At 44.3% G+C, this 23560-nt stretch overlaps 1 protein-coding gene and 1 long non-coding RNA gene across 3 annotated transcripts; one reads left to right on the top strand and one right to left on the bottom strand.

Moving 5' to 3' along the window:
• Positions 1 to 1018: 1018 nt before the first annotated feature.
• On the bottom strand, positions 1019 to 2663 carry LOC128944935 (uncharacterized). The gene is made up of 3 exons (XR_008483841.1): positions 2474 to 2663; positions 1503 to 1638; positions 1019 to 1171 (listed from the first exon to the last, which is right to left on the bottom strand). It is a non-coding gene; the product is annotated as an uncharacterized LOC128944935 (long non-coding RNA).
• LOC128944934 (core histone macro-H2A.2) lies at positions 2332 to 23327 on the top strand. 2 transcript variants are annotated; one of them, XM_054288424.1, is made up of 9 exons: positions 2332 to 2387; positions 7696 to 7929; positions 14624 to 14730; positions 16000 to 16197; positions 17432 to 17542; positions 17908 to 18007; positions 18909 to 18998; positions 20660 to 20834; positions 22858 to 23327. In XM_054288424.1, the coding sequence occupies exons 2-9, from the start codon at positions 7758 to 7760 to the stop codon at positions 23021 to 23023; spliced, it is 1119 nt and encodes a 372-aa protein (XP_054144399.1). In that variant the 5' UTR covers positions 2332 to 2387; positions 7696 to 7757; the 3' UTR covers positions 23024 to 23327. The 2 variants fall into 2 exon arrangements, with proteins under 2 accessions (XP_054144399.1, XP_054144400.1); XM_054288425.1 differs by lacking the exon at positions 2332 to 2387 and adding an exon at positions 3127 to 3462.
• The last annotated feature ends 233 nt before the right edge of the window (positions 23328 to 23560 follow it).

The following is a 23560-nucleotide window of genomic DNA, read 5'->3' as shown; positions in this document are numbered from 1 at the left end:
GTTACTGCACAACAATTCACACCCAGTAACTGCTCCACTGTTGCCTTGCTCTGATCTGCTCTACTCAAAAATTCTTTATTGTGTCACCAAGTGACCCCAAATTTTCCAGAAATATTTGAAACATAAAATATCCATGCAATACTGTATTAGGTTTAGGATATTAAGGTTTATATTTCATATTTAGGTTAAGGATAGGCTGTATCCACTGGAGAAATAAGGAGTGGAATATGAGTTTATGGTGTGAGACTATTAAAAATCACAACAGCACAAAAGCTGTTATTAAAATTCAGACATCTATGACAGACTTAAAAAGTGTTACACTGTGAAAATGTTCAATGTCCTCTCTCGCACTTCTCCAGCACTCCTGCTTCCTTCAGGAGAATGTTGTTTATAAACAGAAAAATGTTGTTATAAACAGAGGGAGTTCTCCTAATGTTGAAAGTTTGCCTCACACAAAGACAATTTTTTTTTCCTTGAAAGACCTCCCACATGCCCGTGTTCTTATCACACAGCAACTATGTTAAATGTTTGATGTTAAACTCTAACAAACTGGGAATGTTTTCAAAAACTTGGGATGCTTATTTTGCCTCATCTCAATTTATTTTAAATTACAAAGCCACGTACCACATGCATGACTGTAAGGGTTTTTGGATGCAGTTATTTGTATCTGGAAATAGAAAAATGTAAATGCTTTTCTTCCTTTTCACATGAGTTTTACATTGTCATTAATTTTTATGCTTAGTGCTTGAAAACCTTCTTGAGTTTCCTCCTACCCTCCCAATATGGCTCAATACACTGACAAGCCTACAGATATCTTCTTCCTTTGATAAATTCCAGCTCTCAGTGGGCAAGATCAAGGTAAGGCCTCCTCTTACATGCAAAATAAGTCAAATTGATACATGAGTTTTATCTCCTATGGTCTCAAGGCATCTTGACCTTGTTTTCAAAAAGCAGTGAGGAAGAGAACAGACCCCAAAGAATTAATCCACACCAATGCATTGAGGCTCTTACTCAATGCTTGAAAAGAAAAAAGGTATCTTTATTTCCATTTTAACAAAGTCCAAACACAGCTGTGTAAAGGGAACTGCTTTCCCAAGGTCACAGGAAAACGCAGGTCCTGAGCTCAGGCCCTCTTTCTTCATGAGATGGTGCGATCCACAATTAACATAACCTGGGGAAATATTCCATTGCTTTTTGACCCACCAAATCCCATCCTGTGCAGACATAAAATTGCTTACTTTGGCAGAGCCAAAACCAAGCTCAAGTGCATCTTTTATGATTTTTTACAGTGGCATAAAGAATTCTGAATGCTTGAATGGTTCTCTCTGTTGTTCCCAGACACCCTCCTAAAGTAACGCTGCAAGCAAGCAGGAGTGGCCTGTGTTAATAATGTATCTCCTAGTGCACTACAGTAGCGCCCAAATGTCTCTATAGCAAAACCAGTGCAACAAAGTATTTGTATAGGAACGATGATACAAAGCCAGTTTGATGTAAAAATATACCTGAGAGGAGTTAAAGAGGTGTAGCCCTGCACTCTGCTGTTTGCACCGGCCTCTGCTCACGGATTTGGCGCTGCCAAGACTCAAAGCACAATCGCTTATTGCGTCTCTTGGAGCTCGAGCTCTTCAATCCGTGCGGCTGCAGGGAAGGAAAGAAAAACCCTCAGCTTCCATTCGGAAGGGAACTTTGCAGCCCTCACGGACGAGTTGCAAAGCCTGAGAGCGCCCAGAACGCTCCGAGGCAAGACAACACAAAGAGCTGCCGGCACTCTTTGTTAGGGCCGTTCCAAGCCCGCTTGGGGATGCTGCAATATTTGGGTTAGAGCACTATAGCGAGGCGCACAGGCCGCCCTGCCAAAGGCACAGACGGATGGGTGGCTCTCTCTAACAAAAACCGGGGCTTTAACCCCATCAGGGATTGCCTTGAAACCTCTCCATCCCTGAACTCCTCCACCCTGGGAAAGGATGGCAAGGCTTTCTGCCTTTATGCTCCCGGCTACCACAAGCCCACTGGGACTGGGGTCGGGGGGGCCCTTTCTGTGCTGGGCGGGGAGGGGGCTCCTGCCCCCACCGCAGCCCTGGGGCCCGGCCGAGGAGGGCGGCAGCCAGGGGAGGGGGGTTGTAGCGGGCCCGGGCTGCAGTGACTCCTCCTAGAGGCGGTATGTGCCGAGCGGGAGCAAACCCCTGCCGCCCCCCTCAGCAGCAGCCGCCATCGCCATTGAAACATACAATACGGGGAGAGCGGCTGAGGCGGAGCGAGGGCGGGGGGAGCCCAAAAGGGAAAGGGGGAGGAAAGGGGAGGGGGGGCAAGGAGAGGAGGAAAAGAGGGGGAGGAAAAAGAGGAAGGGAAGACAAGAAGGAGGAGGCGGCGGCGGCGGGCGCCGGCAGGTGAGGGGAGCGGCGGCGCGGGGGTTCCGGGGGGGCGGCGAGGCCCTGCTCCTCTCCTTCCCTCTCTCCTCGGCCGCACGACCCACCTCCTCCTCCTCCTCTTCCTCCTCCTCTTCCCGGCGCCGCTGCCGTTCTCCGGGAGGGCCCGGCCATGGCCGAGGCCGTGAGGGGAAAGGGCGTGAGGGGGGCGGGTGAGGGGCGGCCATAAAGGGAGGGGGGGCGCGAGGCGGTAACGGCGGCGCGCGGGGCCGGCCCCGGCTAAGCGGTGTCTGGGGGGGAGGGGGCGGTTCTTCCTCGCTCGCTGCCTCCGCTCGGCCGCCGCAGCGCTTCCCGTTCCGGGGCCGTGCGGCCGCCGCCACAGCCGCCCCTCGGCGGGCAGCGGGCGAAGCCCCCGCGGCGGCGGCGGCGCTGGCTGAGGGCGGTGTGAGGGGGGGCGTCAGGGGGGAGCGTTTGCGCGGGAAAGCCGGCGGCCACACCCCCACACACACACACTGCACTGCGCCTCGGGACGCCTGCGCGGCCCGGCAGCTGCCCCCGCCCCTCTCCGGTCGATCAAGAGGCTCTCAGCCAATCAACGCTCTCTGCCCAGCCCGGGCTGCAGCAGCGGCCAATCAGCGGGGAGAGTGGGCGGGGCGGCCGTGTCCGGGCAACGGCGAGGCGTGCGCGGGGCGGGGCGCGGGCCGGGCGGGCCCTGAGGGGGCTCGGGGCGGCTCCGGGCCGAGCGCGGGGTGCCCGGGCCCGGCTTCTCGCAGCGGCTCCAAAGGCTCCCTGTGGGGTCGGACCAGGCCCGTCCTCTCAGGGTCCGTCCTCCCGACCCTGCAGGGGTGGCCCGATGTTGTTTGTGAGTGGGAGCTGCCCCAGCAGGGACCCCCGGGGTTGGGGGTGCCCTGGAAGCTTTCGCGGGGGACGCGCTCGGTGTGGGCGGTTGTTGAGAAACCTCACCTCACCTGCCCTCTGAACAGCGCTATGGCCTTAGCAATTCGGTCAGAGAACGAGCCCCTGCTTCAGGTCTTCCGCGTTATTTTTCACAAATATTTCCTTTATAAGTGAATGTGCAGCCTAAGCTGGATCTAAGGTATGTCTGTGGATTTCTTGTCAACTCTTTATTAATAGATCTTCTAATAGATCTTCTGCTGGAGATGAGGGGAGTGCAGCTGTGTGGATAGTCCTGAATGTCCTTTCTTTTAGCATTTGGCTGCTGAGTCTGAGTTCTCTCAGTGTTTGGAAGTCACAGAGCCACGGAATAATGAGGTTGGAAGAGACCTCTAAGATCATCGAGTCCAACCCATGCCCTAACACCTCAACCAGACTATAGCCCCAAGTGCCATGTCCAGTCTTTTTATAAACACACCCAGAGATGGTGATTCCACTACCTCCCTGGGAAGAGCATTCCGGTACTTTATTATTCTTTTGGTGAAAAATTTCTTCCTGATGTCCAACCTGTCCCTTTCCTGCTGTAGCTGGCGACTGTGTCCTCTGGTTCTGTCAGAGACTGACCCCACCTGTCTGCAGCCTCCCTTCAGGGAGTTATAGAGAGCAATGAGGTCACCTCTGAGCCTCCTCTTCTCCAGGCTAAACAGCCCCAGCTCCTTCGAACGTTCCTCACAGGGTTTGTGTGCCCAGCCCCTCACCAGCCTTTTTGCCCTCCTCTGGATGTGCTCAATCATCTCAACGTCCTTCCCAAGTCAAGGTGCTCTGAGGGCTGGAGCCTTTCTGCTCAGGACAGGCTGGGAGAGCTGGGCATGTTCAGCCTGGCCCTGGAAAGGCTCTGGGCAGACCTTGCTGCAGCCCTGCAGTACCTGAATGGGGTGTGTGAGAAAGAGGGAGAGAAACACAGGGATGCTGGAGCCATGGCAGAGTGGGGTGTGCTGTGACCAGTTAAGGGATAGGGAAAAGAATTGCTCCCAGTTGCCCAAGCCTGATGTCAGGCAGGCAGGTACAGACACAGCCCTTGTAGCCCAGTGAGGATGGACTTGGCACGAGTGGCACAGGTTTATTTTTAAATGGAGGTTGTGCTTCATGAGGAGAAACATAGAGATGATGAATCAACTGGTGGAGAGGGAACAAGAGTGGGTAGATTTTTCAACTGATAAGCTCTTGAGGCTTGGCTGTGTCCTCAGCAGAGAACAATTAGGACAGCAGTGCTCAGCTTGTAGCTCTTTACCTGTTAGTTGCAGGTCAGGTGAGTGTGGCAGGGCTGAGCTCATGTGCCTCTTCCTGCGAGAAAACCAGATCCCTGTCTGTGGGATTTCTTCGTCCAGGTCCACAGGAGTTTTCTCTGCATGTGTCTTTGTCCAGATCCTGTTGTGGCTATGCCAGAGCTTGGCTTTCTACCCAAAACTGCCTCCTGTAGGAGTCAAAACAGGACAAGAGCACGCTGCTGTGTTTATTGCTCCTCAGTGCACCCTGCTCCATGTAAGTTGCAAAGCAGAGACAGTGTTAGCAGAGTTTTGAAACATCTTGTATTTAGGCTCTGACAACATTCTGCAAATGTAACCCTCAGTGCATTTGGAAAATATTTTGGGATTCCAAGAGCTGGCTTGGCAGCAAGAGAGTAAATAATGGCAGAGGGCTTCCTGTGAGAGAGAAAGGGAAAATAAAGGAGTAGGCAGGGGTGGAAAGTTCAGTGATAGCAACGGAAGGATGAGCCAAAAGTGAGTAAACATTAATTTCTATAATGCAGCAATTAAACATACATTTATGTAATGCAGCAGCATGGCCCAGAGCAGTGTGGTTAGTTGTATACAAATATGTTTTGATTTTCTACCATGGAGATCAAGTGTAACAATGGTATTTTCTGTGGATCCAATCCCTTGATGTTTGCCTTTTTCCACTGTTTCTATAGGAAAGAATATATGAGAGGTTAGCGTAATATAATTTTGATACAGGTAGTGTATTCTTTCAGCATTCTCTCTGCAGGGGTTCAGTGCTGGCCTGAACTCTTGGGTGGTGCAGCTGTCCTGCCAGCATTGCAGGAACCTGTTTGTACCCTACTGCACACATTTATTAAGTTCCACTTCAGAAAGAGTTATTGTTGCTCTAAAGAGAAGGCTGTCCCAGAAACTGGCTCCTCTGATGGCTAGAAGCCTAATTCCCAGCCTAGGTTTGTTATTTGGATGTCAGTTGTCACACACTGAAAAGGACGTGTTTTAAGGGCTGTTATTATTACGAAATTGAAAGTTTATAAAGGGTTTGTCACAAATTGCAAGTTTCATTCATTCAGGAAGATGACCAGGTCCAGCCTCCAGCCCCGAGGCAGATGCAGTGCTGCTGGATTTGTGACATTCGTTCTCAAATTGTTCTGAAGTTGTCGTGCTGAGGATTCTGCTGCCCCCCTGTGTGACCAAGGCCAGTGCTGCTCTCTCCTCTGCTGTCCAGCTTCTGTAAGGTCACTGCTGTAGGGAACACCTGCTCTCCACCTTCACAGCATGTCTAAAGACCAGATCATGCCTCCCCACTTCTTTTCACCTTCCCTTGGAGCTCTGTGCTTCCAGGCTGGCAGCTGGCAGGGAATTCAGAGTGGGATGATGAGCAATGCCAATTTTGACGTGTCTGTGTCTGATGGGTTTACTGGTTTCATCTTTCCCAAATTTTCTTATGCCCACATGATACATTGCTCATAGAAAGAAAAAATTGTCTGACTGACATACAAGGACATGCCACGGTTTTACAGCTCTCTGCTGATTTTATACCTTTGATATCATAAATGAAAATATTATTATAAAATTTAGCAGTATCACCTTGATTCACTTTCCAAAGTGTCTCCCTTGTTGTGTTTCCTTGTTTCACTGAGGTGAATGGATGCTGGCAGTGAGGTAGCTGTGCTTTCCTTGGCAGAAATAGCATCTCTGGCAGACCTGCTCTGTGTTTGCTTCTGAGGAGTAACCAGGCTCATAATTATGCCTCCGGGGCAGCTATCAAAATGGAGTTAAAACCAAGTTTTGTAAACAGAGTTAAAGCTTTCCCAAACATTATTTGTCTGAGAGTGAGAACTGGAGGTGTAATTGTGACCACATGCAAGCTGTGGAGTGGCTGAGGTTTGTTCTCTGTTTATCCCTAGTCTTGTGGTTGCCAGAAAAATAAGGAGAAAACAGGGTTTGTTTGCTTCGCTCCTGGTATTGCTACACTGACAGTGCAATTCAAAAGCAAAGTTATAGCAAATATTGCAATTATCCTGTGTGGTGTTTGTGAGGGTCCCCAGGACGAGGTGAGAATCTGACTCCATGTTCTCAGAAGGCTGATTTATTATCATATCATATATCATATATCATATATCATATATCATATATCATATATCATATATCATATATCATCATATATCATATCATATCATGCCATACTAAAACTATACTAAAGAAAGAGAAAGGATACAGACAGAAGGCTTAACAAAAGTGATAATGATAAAATGAGAGAGTGTGACAGACTCAGAGATTCCAACAACAATTGGTGATTAAATTAAAACAATTCACATGGAACCAATCAAACATTCACCTGTTGGTAAACAGTGTTCAAGCCACATCCCAAAGCAGCAAACACAGGAGCAGCAATCACATAATTATTGTTTTCATTCCTCTCTGAGGCTTCTCAGCTTTCCAGGAGAGAATCCTGGGCAAAGAGGATTTTTCAGAAAATACCACGGTGCCAATCCTGCTTTTAATGAACAATGCCTCCACTTTAACAGGTGTTGAGGGCTGGTTTGGATTTTTCTTCTGGAACAGCAGCAATGCATGAAGGTCACAGATTGACAGAGTGATGAGGTTGGGAGAGATTGCCAAGATCACCGAGTCCAACCTGTGCCCTAACACCTCACCCAGACTATAGCACCCAGTGCCATGTCCAGTCGTTTTATAAACACACCCAGAGATGGTGATTCCACCACCTCCCTGGGAAGAGCATTCCGGTACTTTATTATTATTTTGATGAAAATTTCTTCCTGATACCCAACCTGTCCCTTCCCTGCTGTAGCTGGAGGCTGTGTCCTCTGGTTCTGTCAGAGACCGACCCCACCCATCTGCAGCCTCCCTTCAGGAAGGTGCAGAGAGCAATGAGGTCACCTCTGAGCCTCCTCTTCTCCAGGCTAAACAGCCCCAGCTCCTTCAAACGCTCCTCACGGGGTTTCTGTGCCCAGCCCCTCACCAGCCTTGTGTTTGAGCATCCTTCCCAAACTGAGGGCCCAGAGCTGGACACTCACTAGGGTGACAGGGTGTTGTGGCCTCACTACTGTTTACAGGGCAGGAATGCCCTCCCTGCTCCTGCTGGCCACACCACCCCGTTATTTCTCACCAGCCCTCTTGCTTTTCTCTTGCAGCCCTCAGATTTGGAGCAAGGCACTGGGAAGCACCAGCACACTGAGGAGCACCAGGCTGCAGGATGTCGGGGCGGAGCGGGAAGAAGAAGATGTCCAAGCTGTCGCGCTCGAGCAGGGCCGGGGTGATCTTCCCCGTGGGCAGGATGATGCGCTACCTGAAGAAAGGCACCTACAAGTACCGCATCGGGGTGGGGGCGCCCGTCTACATGGCTGCTGTCATTGAGTACCTGGCAGGTAAAGGGAAACCTGCTCCTGCAGGGCTGCTCACTCACAGGAGCCAGGGTTAGCCTGGGGTTGGGCTGGGAGCATGTGGAGCGCTCCTGCAAATCAGGATCTGCTGAAAACGCTAAGGAGGTTCATTTGTTTCATGGAGAGGTTTAGGGTGGAAATTCTCTCCTTTAGAGGCACCATGCTTGGTCACTACTTGGAGTGCTATTTTTAATTGTTTTGCAGAGTGTGGAGTCAGTTCTGTGTAGTTTTTGTAGCTGTCATAGAGTACCTGGCAGGTAAAGCAAGATCTGCCCCTGGCAGTGCTCATCACACACAGGAGCCACCCATGGGATGGGGTGTGAGCATGTGGAGCACTCCTGGAAATCAGGATTTGTTGAAGTTTGGTGAAAAGGAGGTTAATTTGTTTGCTGGAGAGGCTGAGGGTGGAAATTCTCTCCTTTAGATGCACCACGCTTGGTCATCTAAAAAAAAGCTGGAGACTTATTTTGTATTATTTTGCAGAGTGAGGAGTCACTTTTGTGTAGTTTTTGTCCCAGTGAAAAATGGTATTAATTAGGTTTTTTGATACACCTAAATGTGAATAATAGGAGAAAAAAAAGCAAACCCACCTTGTACTGCTTCTGTGCTTTTTAAGTGAGAAAACTGTTTTGCTGGCTGCATTTCTCCTTGCAGGAGAGTGTCAAAGTGTTGAGAAATATAAAGGTGGGGGGTTGAATTAAAATTAAAATTAAAATTTAATTGAAAAACCCTTTTGCTTTGCCTAAGTGTATAAAGATAGTGTTCTAGGGTTTAAATCTTCCCATACACCCTGAGTTTTCTTTTTCCTACCTATCTGAAATTGAACTTTGAGGAAGGGGCAGGTGTCCCATGGTGATACAATACACTGTGATTCTGTACAGAAATCTTTCAGAGTGGCTTTTGATCATACCTGCTGAGTTTCTTGTTTAATTATGGAAAATGGCACTTCAGCAAATGGTTGGAATTCAGGGTCCAGGTCACCCAGGGGTTACAGATCAAGACTGAGGTGCATTGGAGAATCTGTGAGAGTCACAGCCTGGATGGAATCAGTTGTGTTTCAGCAGTGTAGTTTATTGCCAGGGTGGCATGAAGAAGCTTGCATGGAGCCTGGTTGTCCATGCAACAGATTTTATGTAAACACTGTTGTCTTTTTCACTTGTGAAGCTTGTTCTCACTACCAGACAATAAAAGCATAATTATCGTTCAAAGGTGTGGAGGAAATCTGAGAGCTCACTGATTAATTTCACTAATTTCACAATTTCATTATTAAAATTAAATTTATCATAAAGCCCAATAGTAGATTGCAAAAATGTCCATGTTTGTGGCAGTACATTCCAGATGAGAATCAATTTTATTTGTTTTTCCCCTGAGGCTACTTCTGGACCTGCAGTGACAAAGTATTGCTCGTGTTGAAGAAATCACAATAACTTTTATAACATAATGTGATGCATTGTGACTCTGCTGACCTTCTGTCTGCAGAGAAATACTTTTCTTCTTCTCCTACTCCACAGGGAGATATTTCTAGGATACACACTTGGAGATGCTTGTTCTGAGCTGTGGCAATTTTTACAAGGTGCAGTAATAAATTGTCAGCAGCACATCTGGAATGTGCAACATTTCAGTGGTGCAGACTGACTTGTGGTCAGCACTGTTTGCCTATTACCTGAACTAGAGCAATGAAATTCTTGGCTCTGCTCCTGGGTTGTAAGTGCAGTTTAATTTCAGTCATTAATCTGATAGGAGCAGATTATGTGTGGGCCTACACTTTGCTTTAGAAAAAAAAAAGAATGTGTAGTCAACCAGGCAAGAAGGTTGCTAGAGGTGTAGGCTGGGAGCCCACATAAATTGTAAGGGAATGCTATTTTCAGCTGCTTGGTTCAGCAGAGAACTCCTGTATGGATTGTGACAGAATGGAGTAATGCTTCTGAGCAAACATTTACTGCTGCTGGATTGTGTGCTTTCCAAACCAAAGTTGCTGTGCTCTGTCCAGGGATTTGTTTGGAAATATTACAAAGGTGGAGAGTTCAGTTAAAAAAAAAAAGTGTTGCAGCATCTAATCCTGCTGATCTGGTTATTGCTAATATTACAGGGGTATAAAGTCTTTGGTTTTGGGAAGTCTCTGGAAACAAAATAGGTTTTTCCAAGGATGGTGTCAAAGGGGGTGTGATATATCAAACAGCTACGTTTTCTTATCATTATCTGATCTTGCTATTACAAATGGCATTCTTTTCTCCTGGACCTGCAGGTGTGAAATGGTGGTTCCTCAGGATGAAAGGCTGCATGCAGGGGAGCTGCTTCAGGCTAAATCTGGGAGAGTGGCAGTAAGGGACTGAAACAGAACAGAAGCAGGTTGAACATTTTTTTTTTAATGTTAAAACATTCCTGAAAATTTCTCCTCTAAACCCCTGAGTGCTTCTCTGTGTTTGAGCAGAGATTTAATGCTTTACGAAAGGAGAAGGGGGATCTGTGCTACCTCAGAGAAATCTGCTCTCTTTGGCCAGGCTCTAACTTTGATAAAACACAGGTTGCTCATGCTCAGCTAAAACTTCTTTGACTTTAACAGCTAAAATCCCTGAAGATTTGGTCCTCACTGAACATGTTCCAGCCTCTCTCAGCTCCCAAATCATAACAGTGTGGGGAGGCAGTGGTTATGGAAGAAAAATATTGATGTTAGAGACAGGGTAGGGATAGGTCTGGCTGCTGGGGAGAGCTGGACTGATGACCAGTAGGCAAATAAATGCTGAGGAGTGTCCAGATATCCTGCCAGGAAGCTGGAGAGCAAGGTGAAAAAATAGGAAATAGGCCAAGGTGCTGGTAATGAAGAACCTGGGCAGAAATATTGAGCCAGGGTAGACAGGAGAAATGATGACTGTCCAGGAAAGGTGCTGAGACAGAAATCTTGGTGTGGATTGCCAGGAAAAGGAGATTGGGATGTGGGGAAGCAAGTCATGGCTGGGATAGGAGCAAGGTGGATGAGGCTGGAAGGGTCAAACAGAAGCAGACCCACCTGAGTGCCTGCATTCCTCCAGGGCTGGCATGGAGCAGCAGATCCCTGTGAGTGGCCAGTCCTGCTGGTCACTGCTGCTGGCCCAGAGCACTGAGCCTCAGGGCTGGCATCATCCAGAGGCTGCATAAACATCTGGAGCACCCTTACTCCCAGTTTAGGGAGTTGGGACTGCTCTTTGTCTTTGGGATGTGTTCTGTGTCACAGAGATACCAGAGCCCTGGTTGTTCCCTTTGTAAGCAAGGTTGGTCATGGCAGCACCTCACAGCCATTATCACCCCCAAATCTGCACTTTGCCTGATCAATCCCATCATTAAAATGCCAGCGATGGTGGTGGAATCTCAGGAAGAGGTACAGTGTGAAGATCTCCTCACTGTTCTAAACCTTTCTTTTTAATCTATCAATGCTGTTTTACATTTTAGGCTTGAAAATCATATTGTAAAACTGCAGCTTAATTCCTATCCAGAAGGTTGTGTTTGCTGAGAATTCCACTGGCTTCAGAGTTAAAATTCTCTGAAAACTTGGCCTGAGTCCCATGTGATTGATGGGTTTTGCAACAGACTCAAGCTCTGAGTGCGCACAGAGCTGACTGCAGGCACAACCACCTAAATCAAACATCAACTGCATATGTCCCACAGGGCATCTTCCCAAAAAGCAGGCAGAGAGCACAGAAGCCCCTTGGTGAGGAAGCACAAGCCATGTTCAGAGGAACTTGTGGGAGATCTCAATGGAAAGACATCCTCTCTGAATTAGGGCAGAACACACCACCAGCAAAGGCTTCCTCCTTCTCAAGAACCACCTGGAACACTCTTCTGCCTCTTGTGCTCATCTGCCCTGCAGAGACAAATCCAGCACACACCTTTCCACCTGTAAATGGAGGACAAGGACTCCATCATCAGTAGATTATTGCAGAGTAGAGGTATTGCTGGTAGATTTGATGTGGTAGTGTAACAGGAGCTGACAGAATTTCAGAAGAGGAACAGAATGACAGAAGAGGAAGTGGAAAACAAGACAACCTGTATGAAATCTTTCCAATTTGCTATCAGTAATTCTCACAGAACTTTCTTAGCAGTCCACCTTCCTACACCCTTTGGCATGGCTAGCATGCTTTAGTTCCCAGACATTTCAAATCTGCTGGTCCATCAGCTCTTTTTCCCTGTATGTCACAGGGTGACAAGAGGTAATCCCATTCAGGTCATAGCTTGGTTGCAGCTTGTCTCTGCTGGAAGAGAGTTATGTGCTTCTGAAGGTGTCTGGATTTGTAGTTAAACTTCTGATGTGGAGGCATCTTTGTGGATTTTGACTCTTGCAGGAAGCAATATTATTTGAGATTTCAATCTAATTCTTAATACCTGTGCTTAGAGCACAAAATAAAACCAATTTATGGCTGAAAATATCAAGATGCCCAGTTCCAAGAGAGCTTGTTATAGTATAGAACCTATATTCTACTTTCCTATAATCTATATTCCTATTATATTCTATAATACCTATTTTATATAGGTATTATAGGACCTATATTCTCAGATTAGACTTTTTAGAATTTAAGTAACCTCAGCTGTTAAGAAGTTTCTGCTTGAAATGTGAAGCAGTTTCTTTAGGGATCTGTTGTTGTTAGCAGGGCATGTGACTGAAGCCTCCAGTTTTGATATTGTATTTTGTAAATGACATTTTTTATTCTTGAGATTATGAGCCCCTGCCTCCACCATTAGAAAAAATATACATAGAAACCTTCATTAGAAGGAGGTAAGGCAAGGATTTACTATGCAGATGTTTGGCATCCTTAGGTAAGTCATGTACATATTCCACAATCTGCCAAACATCACCTCTGCCTCGGATTCCCTTCTTCCCAGTGGCCTGGGATGGATGGATGGCTGGCATTTGAGTGTTCTGCCTTTTTTGCTCTTAAATTAGGCAGAGGACTGAGTGTGCACCATCAGGATGCTGCTGGCCAAAGGACCCAAACCTGGGGCACTGGGGTGAGCACCCAGGTAGCAGGATGTGCCTGTTGTTGGCACACCTGAAAGAGCTTCATTTCCCACACAGGTAAGTATCTGCTGGTTTTTGGATTTATTTTTTTCTCCCTGATGCAATTTTCCTCTGCTGTCAGCCCCCATCTGCAAACCCCACTGGAGGAGCCTGGGTGTCTTTTCTTGCTCTCTGCTGGTCTGCACAATGGATGGGATCTGTTCCTGCTGTCTGCTGCTGTGTTAGCTCTGCTGGCAGAGGTTTGGGAGAGGGTCTGGCACTTCCATGGGGGTGAATACAGCTGAGCTATGTGGGATCTCTTTGCAGTTTCCTCCTTTAAAATCCAAGACAGACTCGGAATGCTAGAGCTGAGAGGTTCCTGCTCTAATTTTTACAAATTCACTGTGAATATGCATATAAATTTAAAAAAAAGGCTTTTACATTTCCAATATTCAGTTAAATATGTGTGCTGTGTAGCAGTGAAAACTGGAAGACAAGTTTGTACTTTTGTTATTCTGAGTAGAATTGAAAGCTTGTATTTTGCCCATGAGGCAGAGCTAAGCACCATGTTGAAATCATTTGGATTTTAGCCAAACATTATGTACATTTCCACTAGATTTTTCCTGAAAATCCTTCTTTTTATAATAGTTACAGTTCTTTATGTAGTTTGTAAAAAGGAGTAGGATGTCATTAAGACATCAATAAGTTATTAACAGGACACTGACTGGCTGTAATTTTCATATTCCTGTTACTGACAAACACAAACCCAGAAGACAGGGACACTGTATGCTTTTAAAATGAAATAAAGTGTGGATATGATTTTTAGGAGTATTTGGAAGGAAAAAATTCCTTTCTCCTTCCTTCTCAGTGTTTCAGTAGAGTTCTTATATGAGAAATAACTTCTGAGTAGAGGCCAAACTATGTAAGCTAATGAATTATACTGATTGCTACAGTCCAGATAAACTCAGAAAGATGTGTCTGTATGTCTGTAATTAGGAAAAGCTCAGTGACTTTGGCTACAGTATAGATGTTACTATTTCTCTAACTGGTAGGTAGAGAAGCTACCTTTGAAGTGACCTCCTGTTCCCAGAGATGTAGAAGGACCCTTCTATCAATATTTCATGCATTGAAGCTCTCACGTTGTCTCTGCTTGCATCTGGATCAAACCTTTCAAATCTTGTTCTGAAATGAAGCTTCTCACAGGTTTTCAGTGCCCTTTAATGCAGAATTCCAGCAGTGCCTGGCTGGTGTGTTGGCTTTCCAAGTATTTCTTCAAATGCACCTCAGTCTTCATCTTCCCTGGTCCTGAGAATCCTTGCTGTTTGTCAGAGATGTCTGTTCCAGGTTGGGGGTTTCACTGCATGCTTGACTGTTCTGTTGTCACAGGGCTGCTGATACATTTTGGGCTGCTGATGTACATTTTAAGGGTTTTTTTGCCTTTTTGAAAGAGAGTTAAAAGAAATTATGTGAACCAAGCTTAGCATATTTTCTCCTTTAGGGAATAAGAAAGGACAAATGAATTTATCTAAATGTACAGATATATTGAGTGGGGTTTGGTTTCTGCCTTTCTCTAGTGAGAACCCTTTATTATATAAATCTGGAAACATCCCCTGAGAAGGTGAATGGATATTAAGGAGCAGTGTAAACTGTGTATGCAGCATGTACCTAAGCTGCATTTTTGTTACTGGTTTTTATCTTGATGTGTTACAGCTGAAATCCTGGAGCTGGCAGGAAACGCGGCACGGGACAACAAGAAGGGAAGGATTGCCCCCAGACACATCCTCCTGGCAGTTGCAAATGATGAGGAGCTGAATCAGGTGCCTGTTTGCATTTTGGTGCAGGAGTTGTGCGCTTGGGTGAAGGTGCTACCAGGGAAGGTTAGGAACAGCTTAGTCTGAGACAAGAATGAGATTGCAGTTACTGGAGCAGAAGACTGTGCCCTCTTAAATAAAAGGAAACCAAAATTAAGGTTCTGAGATACCTCATCTTAAATCTTATGGACATAAACTTTGGTTTTTCTTAGCAAACAAAAATTAAGGTTATTACATACCTCATCTTAAATCTTATGGACATAAACTTTCGTTCTTCTTAGCCTATGAGTCCTGTGGGAATAAGCAGTCTTGATGCTTCACTTTTCCCTCAGGGACAGTCAGTACTTAAAGAAAATGTGCAAGATCTTTTCCCAAAAGCTGTAGAAATGTGTGTTTTCTATTATACTGGCTGTGAGGCCTGTGCTGGGTAGGGATCTGGCTCACTCTCTGCTCTTGCTGCCTCCCTGTCTGTTTGCCCAAACTGTGGTTTTCAGTGCTCTGACTCCTGGGATCACTTGTGGGATCACTTGTGCTAAACTTGTTGAGTGAGGACAGAGATCACAGCATGGGCTGCAGATTGTGCTATTCAGGGCTGCTGAAAAGGTTCAGTCAGCATCAGAGGGTCTCCTCTGTATGAAGATGGATGATGTCATTCACACTTTGAATACTCCTGCACTTAATATGACTGCTTTAAATAATGAAAATGTGCTGCCCATGAAGTCATGGGGCTCTGTTTCCAGTCAAGTGGAGTAAAAATTCAAAACAGGCCAGAAGAGAAAGTGTGCTAACACTACCAGCCCTTCCCAGCTCTGTGTTTCTGGCCAGTGCCCTGTGAACTGGGATCTAGATCCAGTGTTGTCTCTTAGGAATTGGCCAGACTTTGTCCCCTACATGGTATCACAGCCCATTCCTGTTGTTTGCCTCTGCAAAGCAGGTCCTTGGAGCTTTTCCTTGCTTTCACTGCTTGTTTCCCTGCCAAAGAGATCTGCATCCAGCTTTTTTCTGAGCAGGGCCGTGGTGCAGTCCTTTTTTGAAGTACCCCCCACACACTCTTCTTCTTTTCCCCTGATTCACTGCTTGTGGGTCACCAAGGACAGGTGTGCACTAGGAAGGGGTAGGAATGATTGTGCAGGAACAGAATTCTGCAGGATGTGCTGGCTGACTTTGCTGTCACCTGGCAAGTTCCTTGTTTTGTGGATTTTCTCCCTGATTGTTTTTGGTGGTGCAGACTAAGAGGATCTGTAATTTGCTTCCATGCACTGCTTGTCCTTGCAGCTGCTCAAAGGTGTGACTATTGCCAGTGGAGGTGTCCTGCCCAGAATTCAGCCTGAGCTTCTAGCCAAGAAAAGGGGTGCCAAAGGCAAAACTGAGACCATCCTTTCCCCTGCTCCTGAGAAGAAGGGGAGGAAATCCATGGTGAACAAAAAGAGTGGGAAGAAGGCAAAGTCTACCAAGGCCCGGACGTCCAAAAAGGTAAGAACAGGGCAGGTACAGATTCTGTGTCACCCTCTGCGATAATCTCTTAATAATTGTGTAGAATCTCTTACCTCCTCACTAACTGTGGCAGTGAACCCTTTTGAAATAGAGGAAGCTGTGTTGTAAAACATTTTCTACCAGAGAGATGTCATGCCTTCAGCCTTGCTCAGTTACTGGGTTGCTGTTAAAGATTTTTCACATTTGTCCAGAGAATTTGACATGGAACTTCAATGTCATTGTGACAAGCTCTTTGTTTCATGTGTTCTTAGCTGTGCTGTTGTTAGTGAGCTTTAAAAGAAGAATAAATCAATCAGAACTTGACTGCTGGACTTTCCCATCTTCTGTCCCTATCCAAAACGGATTAATTTGGTGAAGCAGTAACCCAGATCTGTGCTCTTGGTTTGTCATTCCAGAGCATGCTGAGCTTTTCATTGGGTAGCGTTAGATGATATCAAGCTTTGACTTAAACTTTTAAAACTTGAATTAAGCATATTTTTCAAAGTTTTAGGACAGTTCCATAGGTGATAATATGCAGAAACAGCCTTGAAAAAGACAACAGAGTTGCTTAATGGGATGTTTAATTGGATGCCTCTGTGCATTGATCTCAGCTACCACCTCACTTTGAATTGTGCACATGCAGAGTTTGGATTGTTAGGAGGTGGTAGCTCCTTGACAAACCTTAAAGCAACTATTGAGAGGTGTGAGGAGATGCTCCTTTAGCCCTTTAGGACTGGTAGGTTTGCTGCTCCTGAAACTAAGCTATAAGAAGGCTTTATCACTTAATAACTGAGACTTAAACATTTGTTTTTCAGACCAGAAAGTTGTTTTTTCTTCAAACTGGAGCGTTTGACTGGGTTACTAAGTGACTAAGTTTGATTAAATATGAGGTTCTGCTCTGTTAGCAACAAAAATAAACTAACACATGCCCACCCATGTAAATACAACCTTAATTGTCAGTAAATGTACAGATGGGTGTGGGTGCCCTGCCTCTGAATGTGACTACAAAAACATGTAAAGCCTCAGATGAACCACTGATTTAGCATTATATAAACAGTGCAGACCTCTGTTGTTACATAACCTTAGGGGATTACAAGGCTATGAGTAATGTATTGATCTGAGAAGATAAGATTTGTAGTAAGTTATTAGCTCTCTCCATTACTGAATAATGCTAGGTGGTGATTATTTTGTTTCCTTTGAGAAGTCTTGCTGTTTTTTTTCTCCCATCAAATAGAACAAACAAAAGGACAATGAAAAAGAAGGAGCTTCAAATTCAACAACTGAAGATGGACCTGGGGATGGTTTCACTATCTTGTCCTCCAAGAGCCTTGTGCCAGGACAGAAGGTAATAAAGAACAATAACAGGTTGGGGCTTAGTGTGAAGGGAAGGATGCTTTTCTCTTAAACCAAAGCATTTCCAAAATCAGCCTTTTTTCCTTCAAATTACGATGTTAGAACATTTGTTTTCTAGCAATAACTTCCTCTGAAGCAAGCTTCCAAGTTGTGGGCATATCACCAAATAATCTGAGTGGTGTGCAAATTAATTAATTAAAAGCTAAAAGTCAGAATCACACATACTGAACAGAATAAAATAGCTGGTCTGTAAAAGATTGAATCCAGCCTTCTTTCACTTCAACTTTTTGGTATGAAAATGATTTTGCACTGAGATTACTATTTATTGTTTCCTCCCCTCTCACTGTTATTTTTCAGCTTTCTCTGACACAGAGTGACATCAGCCATATTGGCTCCATGAAAGTAGAAGGAATTGTTCACCCTACAACTGCTGAAATAGACCTCAAGGAGGAAATAGGTGAGGCTCTGTACATGCAGAAAAAAACACATCTAGAGCTGGAACAGGAGCTGGTCTACTGGCTGCCTGCTGAGATGCCATCCTGTTTCTTCTGAATCTACCCCAGGCCATAAAATATCACTTACAGCTTCTGAAAGTCAGGCTGGGTCTGACTAGGTACAACAGGCTAATCACTGATTTGTCTGCTTTTAATGACAAGCAAAACACAGATAATTTGTTGAAGCACATGAGCAGCAAAGGTGTAAATAATTGTTACTGAGGTGTTTATTGGCTTATTTTTACATTTGCATTTGAAAATTGCATTGCAAAATTATATGTTATTAACACTTCTAACTATAACTTTCATTGTAGGATGTTACATAATTTAGAAATACTCGTGTACAAAGCCTTATACTGCTTGTGCAAAATAAGGAAATACTGTTATTACAAATATGGAAATTTAGGCAGGAGGGAGGTAAAAAGCTATTCAGCCAGTCCCATAGGGGGCACAGAGTCTAGTAGCAAGCTTTGGATCATTGTTTTTTAGTCATCAAGACCTTCACTGGCATCCCGGCTGTGTTTGTTTCTGCAAGTAGTAGGGTTTGGATGTTGGATTCATTTTGGAGGCTGAAATCCTGAGTCCTGAAAGTCCCACTCCACGTTTTTTTAGCCCTGAGTCAGAGTAAATAGCATTCTTACAGATATTTATATTAAAGTAATTTCCAATAACAGCATACAAGGATCTTTAAAACAATAAAAAGTAAACTTTATCTGTGTCTAAGCAGAGTGGTAAACATACAAATCAGCTGCTGCTGACAGAGGGAGACAGGATAGTGTGCGTACAGTGTTTTTTAAATAATGTGGACTTGTTTTTCCACACCGATCCTCTGAAGCCAAGGCCTTTTGCTCTGTGTCCCTGCAGGCAAGGCACTGGAAAAGGCTGGAGGCAAAGAGTTCTTGGAAACAGTGAAAGAGCTTCGCAAATCCCAAGGACCTTTGGAAGTTGCTGAAGGTGAGAAGGATTCTCTGCTCTCTTTTGGACATGGCTCATTTTACATGTTGTTTTCTCTGGACATTGTGATCTGTTCCTGTTGTTATGTGTCTTTGTTGATGTGATGTAAATGTTTCTTCAATGCTGATGCTGAGAGGGGAAAAAAAGGAAGAACAGGACACCCGTGGGCTGTGCACTTTCTGTCTTGAGACTGATCAATTTGTCTTAGACAATTTCTGTCCATGGGAGTCCAAAATTTAAGGAAATCTTGTGCCATCTTTCCTGCCCTGTTTTTAGTGCAGCCTTAGTGAGAATCAGAAACAGCTCTCAGCCTAACATATAGGCTGAGGAAAAATTAGGCATAGGAAAAAATAGTGATGCTTCATAAATTATTCTTCTTTATGCATATTAGATGAATGTATATAACCCACATAATTGCTTTACTTTGAGCAGAAATGAAGATGTGATATGATCTGCAGAACTGGCACGTTTTTTGGAACTGCAGCTGCTTTATTAGAGGAGCTCCCTTCAAGGGTTAACACATTTGTAGCAGGGAATAGTTTGGGACCTCAGATTGTGCTTCCCTTGTGGACAGATTAAACCAATTGAAGGTGTCTGGAAAACAGATGGAGAAAAGTTACAATATGCCTTATTTGGCTTAGTATCTCTATACCAAAAAAAAAAATTGCTTTAAATAGTTTGGGAAAATGCCTAATTGAGTAGCCTAGTTTTATCATCTGAAATGATAGAGAAATTTTTATAGAAGGTAATTTGCTTGACTTTCATATCAAATCAAACTAATATGCCGTAAAATCAAAGTAAACTACTTTTCTCTGTCAGCATCACTACCTAACTAGAAGATAGGCTCCTTTTATACCATTAAGACAGCTGGTTACAATTTAAATAGCACAGAATTCCTCTATGCCTGCAACAGAATTCCTCTGTGATGGAGAACAAGTGAATAGATCCAGGATTTTCATCCTTGGGCTAATTCCATCCTGCACAGCTGATTCCAGAGTGTTTAACCTGAGATTACCAAGACACCCAGACTTTCAGTAGCGCTGATGGTGACAATTGCAACAAAAGCAAACTAATGCCATGCTGTAAGCTCTGCAGCTCCTGGAGAAATCTTACACTTTCTTAAAAATCGATCTGAGACTCCTAATTGGACATAACTGGTGGGGACTTTCAGCAAACAAGTTTGATTTTCATGTCCTTGTCTGAAATTACCCAGCTGTAAAGTGAGTCTACATATTAATCCCCAACTCTCTGTAATTGTAAAGATGATGTTGATGATGATGATGATGATGATGATGATGGAGGATATTTGTACAAAGCACTCAGTGACAGCTCTGCAGAGATCCTGTGTTCAGGGCAAGGTTTTTGTACTTTGCATAAAACAAACCCAGAGGCTGTGCTGAATAAGAGAGCTAAAAGCCATTATTGAGTAGCTGTGTGCTAACCAAATGAGCCCTGGGTTCTTTGGTCTCCAAAGAAGTAACAATTGATCACAGAAGGAATGGTGAGACAGGTTGCTATTGCAAGTGAGCCCCTGTGGTGTATTTTAATCCCAAATGCATTTCTTTGGAGAGGTGAGGTAATTAAGAAGTTACTTTGGGTTGAGAGGTCGTTGCAGGGCGGTTTCTGTTCCAAACTAAATGTTATGTTTTCATTTGTGTTAGCTGCACTCACTCAGTCTAGCGGCCTAGCAGCAAAGTTTGTCATCCACTGTCACATCCCACAGTGGGGCTCGGACAAGTGTGAGGAGCAGCTCGAGGAGACTGTCAAGAACTGCTTAACAGCTGCAGAAGACAAGAAGTTGAAGTCTGTGGCTTTCCCCCCGTTTCCCAGTGGCAGGTAGGACTCCCTGTGTGGGGAGCAGAGGTGGAATGGGCTGTCAGAGCTGCTGCTGTGACACAGAGGTGCCCTCTGCTCTGTGACCCTGCCTCTGCTGATCCATGTGAGCCAGAGCTGCTCCAGAGGAATGCGCTGAAGTGCAGTGTTTGCATGAAGCTGCCAGAGAGCCTTTGTAAAGGGAAATTAGCCAGCCCACGGGAGAGCTGAGTGGGCTTGCTGTGTTTTCTATTGCTAGGCAGTCATTTGCATTCCTCTGCACCACCTCGGGTTTTGTGTCCCTTCATTTTGCTGTGGGGAGTCTTATTAAACATGCATTTGTACTAATGAGATTATGGCATAATTCTGAAGGCAGGTTACAGTGATGCCACCTGAGCCACGTGGATCTGGGGTGTTCATTAAGCCCTCCTGATAACAGATATTGCAAAGACTTGTCACACAAAACCTTTCAGAAGAAAAGAAAAGCTGTTTCTCCAATGTAGATCTGCTTTCAAAAGTGTGAACCATTAAACCAAGTGGGAAGCCACACATTTCTTTCTTAATAACTAGCAAGTAGAATGTGCTTGACTAAGAAATCTGAAGTTTTTTTCTTTTTTTTCTTTCAAATTTCTTTAAAAATCGTTTGTTGGTCTCTGATGACAAGAGATCTTACTGCTAACTGTAGTAGTTGTTATTTTGTGTGAGTTCACGTGCTTATATTTATTTGTGAATAGAATAGAATAGAATAGAATAGAATAGAATAGAAATAGAAATAGAAATAGAAATGTATCTATTGATTTTGGTAGTAGTGCCCAAAGAGTAGAGTACATAGTACAGTCCTTGTGTGTTGGCCTGACAGTGAATAAAATGAAAGTAAAACTGCATTTGATCAGTGAAATCACCACACATCACTGAGTACACAGGAGGTAAAAATGCCATTTTTATACAGATACTTTTCACAGAAAAATGTAACTTTATGGATCAGGACAAAAGATTAAATAGAGGGGCAGTGCAATTTTTAGTCATTTTTTTAATATACAGATCTTTTTGTTTATGGTTTTCAGTGGAAGAACAGTCTTTAATATAAAAATTTACTATACCTTTTAATGCCAATAGACATAGTTTCTAAACTTCATGTCTTCTAAGAGCATAGAATCAGAATAATCCATTCTTGGACCATTTGTCTTAGTGCAGATCCTTCTGCTGCTTTGTTCCATTTCACTCTGTTGCTCTTACAATTACTCCTCCTAACAGAAATAGACTTACCAGGTGCTGCTGGTTTATACTTCATTTATCCAAGTACCTCAGAATTTCCTGAAAAAAGGCAGTTTTTCAAATAGGACTTTCTGGTTTTGCTGTCATTTTACTCTACCTCCATGTCTGCACCTGAAATGCTGGTTTTGTGGGTAGATAAAGAATTATACTATATCAGTTATGTGAATTTCCATTTTCCTCTGTCCCATCATAGGGACTGTTCACAGTAACTGATGTACCATTGGGATACTTCAGTTGTGCCAGATCTTTTTGATGGCTTTTAATATAAATATAATTGTAGGTTAGAGAATATTACCGTCAAGAGCAGCGAATGAATGCATCTCAACCTAAATATGGCTTGGAGTTGTAATTTCAATTATTTTCACAGGAATCCCAAGCAAAGTATTTTAATGACAGAGCAAGGAAGTCAGCTAAGTAGGTGATGTTTTGGGTTTGGTTTGTTTTTAGTTCTCTGTTAAAAAAAAAAATCATCCTTGGAAATTTTTTGCCTGCAAGGCAAAAGGGCAAGCTAAAAAAAATTTAAATTATTATAAATAAAAAAATTAAAATAAAAATAAGTATGAATAAAAATTTGTAAATAAAAAAATTTGGTTATAAGAAGTAGAAGCAGATGAAAACAGAAATTAAGGAAACGAATTCAGCAGCAGGTGAACGTTGCTATCAAATCCTTGGGGTTTGCCAAACTGCAAGTGGCACTGGAGGAGCCCTGGCTGGCTTCTCTCAGCATCCCTGCCCCACACTCACCTGCTCTCTTTTCTCCCTGACCACACAGAAACTGCTTCCCAAAGCAGACGGCAGCCCAGGTGACCCTCAGAGCCATTTCCAGCCACTTTGATGGCAGCAGCTCTTCCTCCTTGAAGAACATTTACTTCCTGCTCTTCGACAGTGAAAGCATTGGCATCTACGTGCAAGAAATGGCCAAGCTGGACACGAAGTAGCAACGGCAGCCAAATGAAACTTTATTTTTCAACAAACTTGAGTAGCATTCAAAGCATTAGAGGTGGGTTTTATTTTTTCAATGTGACGATGAGGGGGAGTGGTAGTAGTGTGACGTGCTGTGACTTGATGGAGAGCTGTGATTAGAGATGAGAGGGGTTTAGTCTGATTTCTTCATGCCATTTTTATCACCTTAAGCAATTGAGTTATCATCTGGCTTCAGGAGTTTAGTGTCCTTTGTTACTTTAGTTTAGAGGTTTTTAAAGAGTAACATCATTTTAGATTTGTAGTGATGATTTCTTCACACACACACACACACACACACATGCCACTTTCAAGAAAGCTCTTAAAAATGTCCTGCTCCTTTTTCCCCTCCCTGGAGGGTAGATGGTAAACTCCCTTCAGAGAGGTGAAAAGGGTTTTAGAAGTGATGCATGAGGAGCTTCTGTTTTGCTTTTAACTCACAATAACCTCTGTAATTACTGAGAATATTTCATGGTGATTTTGTTTGTTTTATAAGAAAAAAAGAAAAAGATGTG

Source organism: Melozone crissalis, unplaced genomic scaffold (assembly GCF_028551555.1).
Source record: "Melozone crissalis strain CALT ecotype California unplaced genomic scaffold, PUWL_Pcris_2 ptg000062l_1, whole genome shotgun sequence".
Lineage (NCBI taxonomy): Eukaryota > Metazoa > Chordata > Aves > Passeriformes > Passerellidae > Melozone > Melozone crissalis.
Note: the sequence above shows the minus strand (reverse complement) of the source record. Positions and strands in the feature narration are given on the sequence as shown.

Coding starts and splice junctions, on each gene's coding strand:
- LOC128944934 (XM_054288424.1), top strand. CDS start 7,758: ATGTCGGGGCGGAGCGGGAAGAAGAAGATGTCCAAGCTGTCGCGCTCG. Junction 14,731..15,999: donor ATGATGAGGAGCTGAATCAG/GTGCCTGTTTGC, acceptor TTGTCCTTGCAG/CTGCTCAAAGGTGTGACTAT. Junction 17,543..17,907: donor GCCTTGTGCCAGGACAGAAG/GTAATAAAGAAC, acceptor GTTATTTTTCAG/CTTTCTCTGACACAGAGTGA.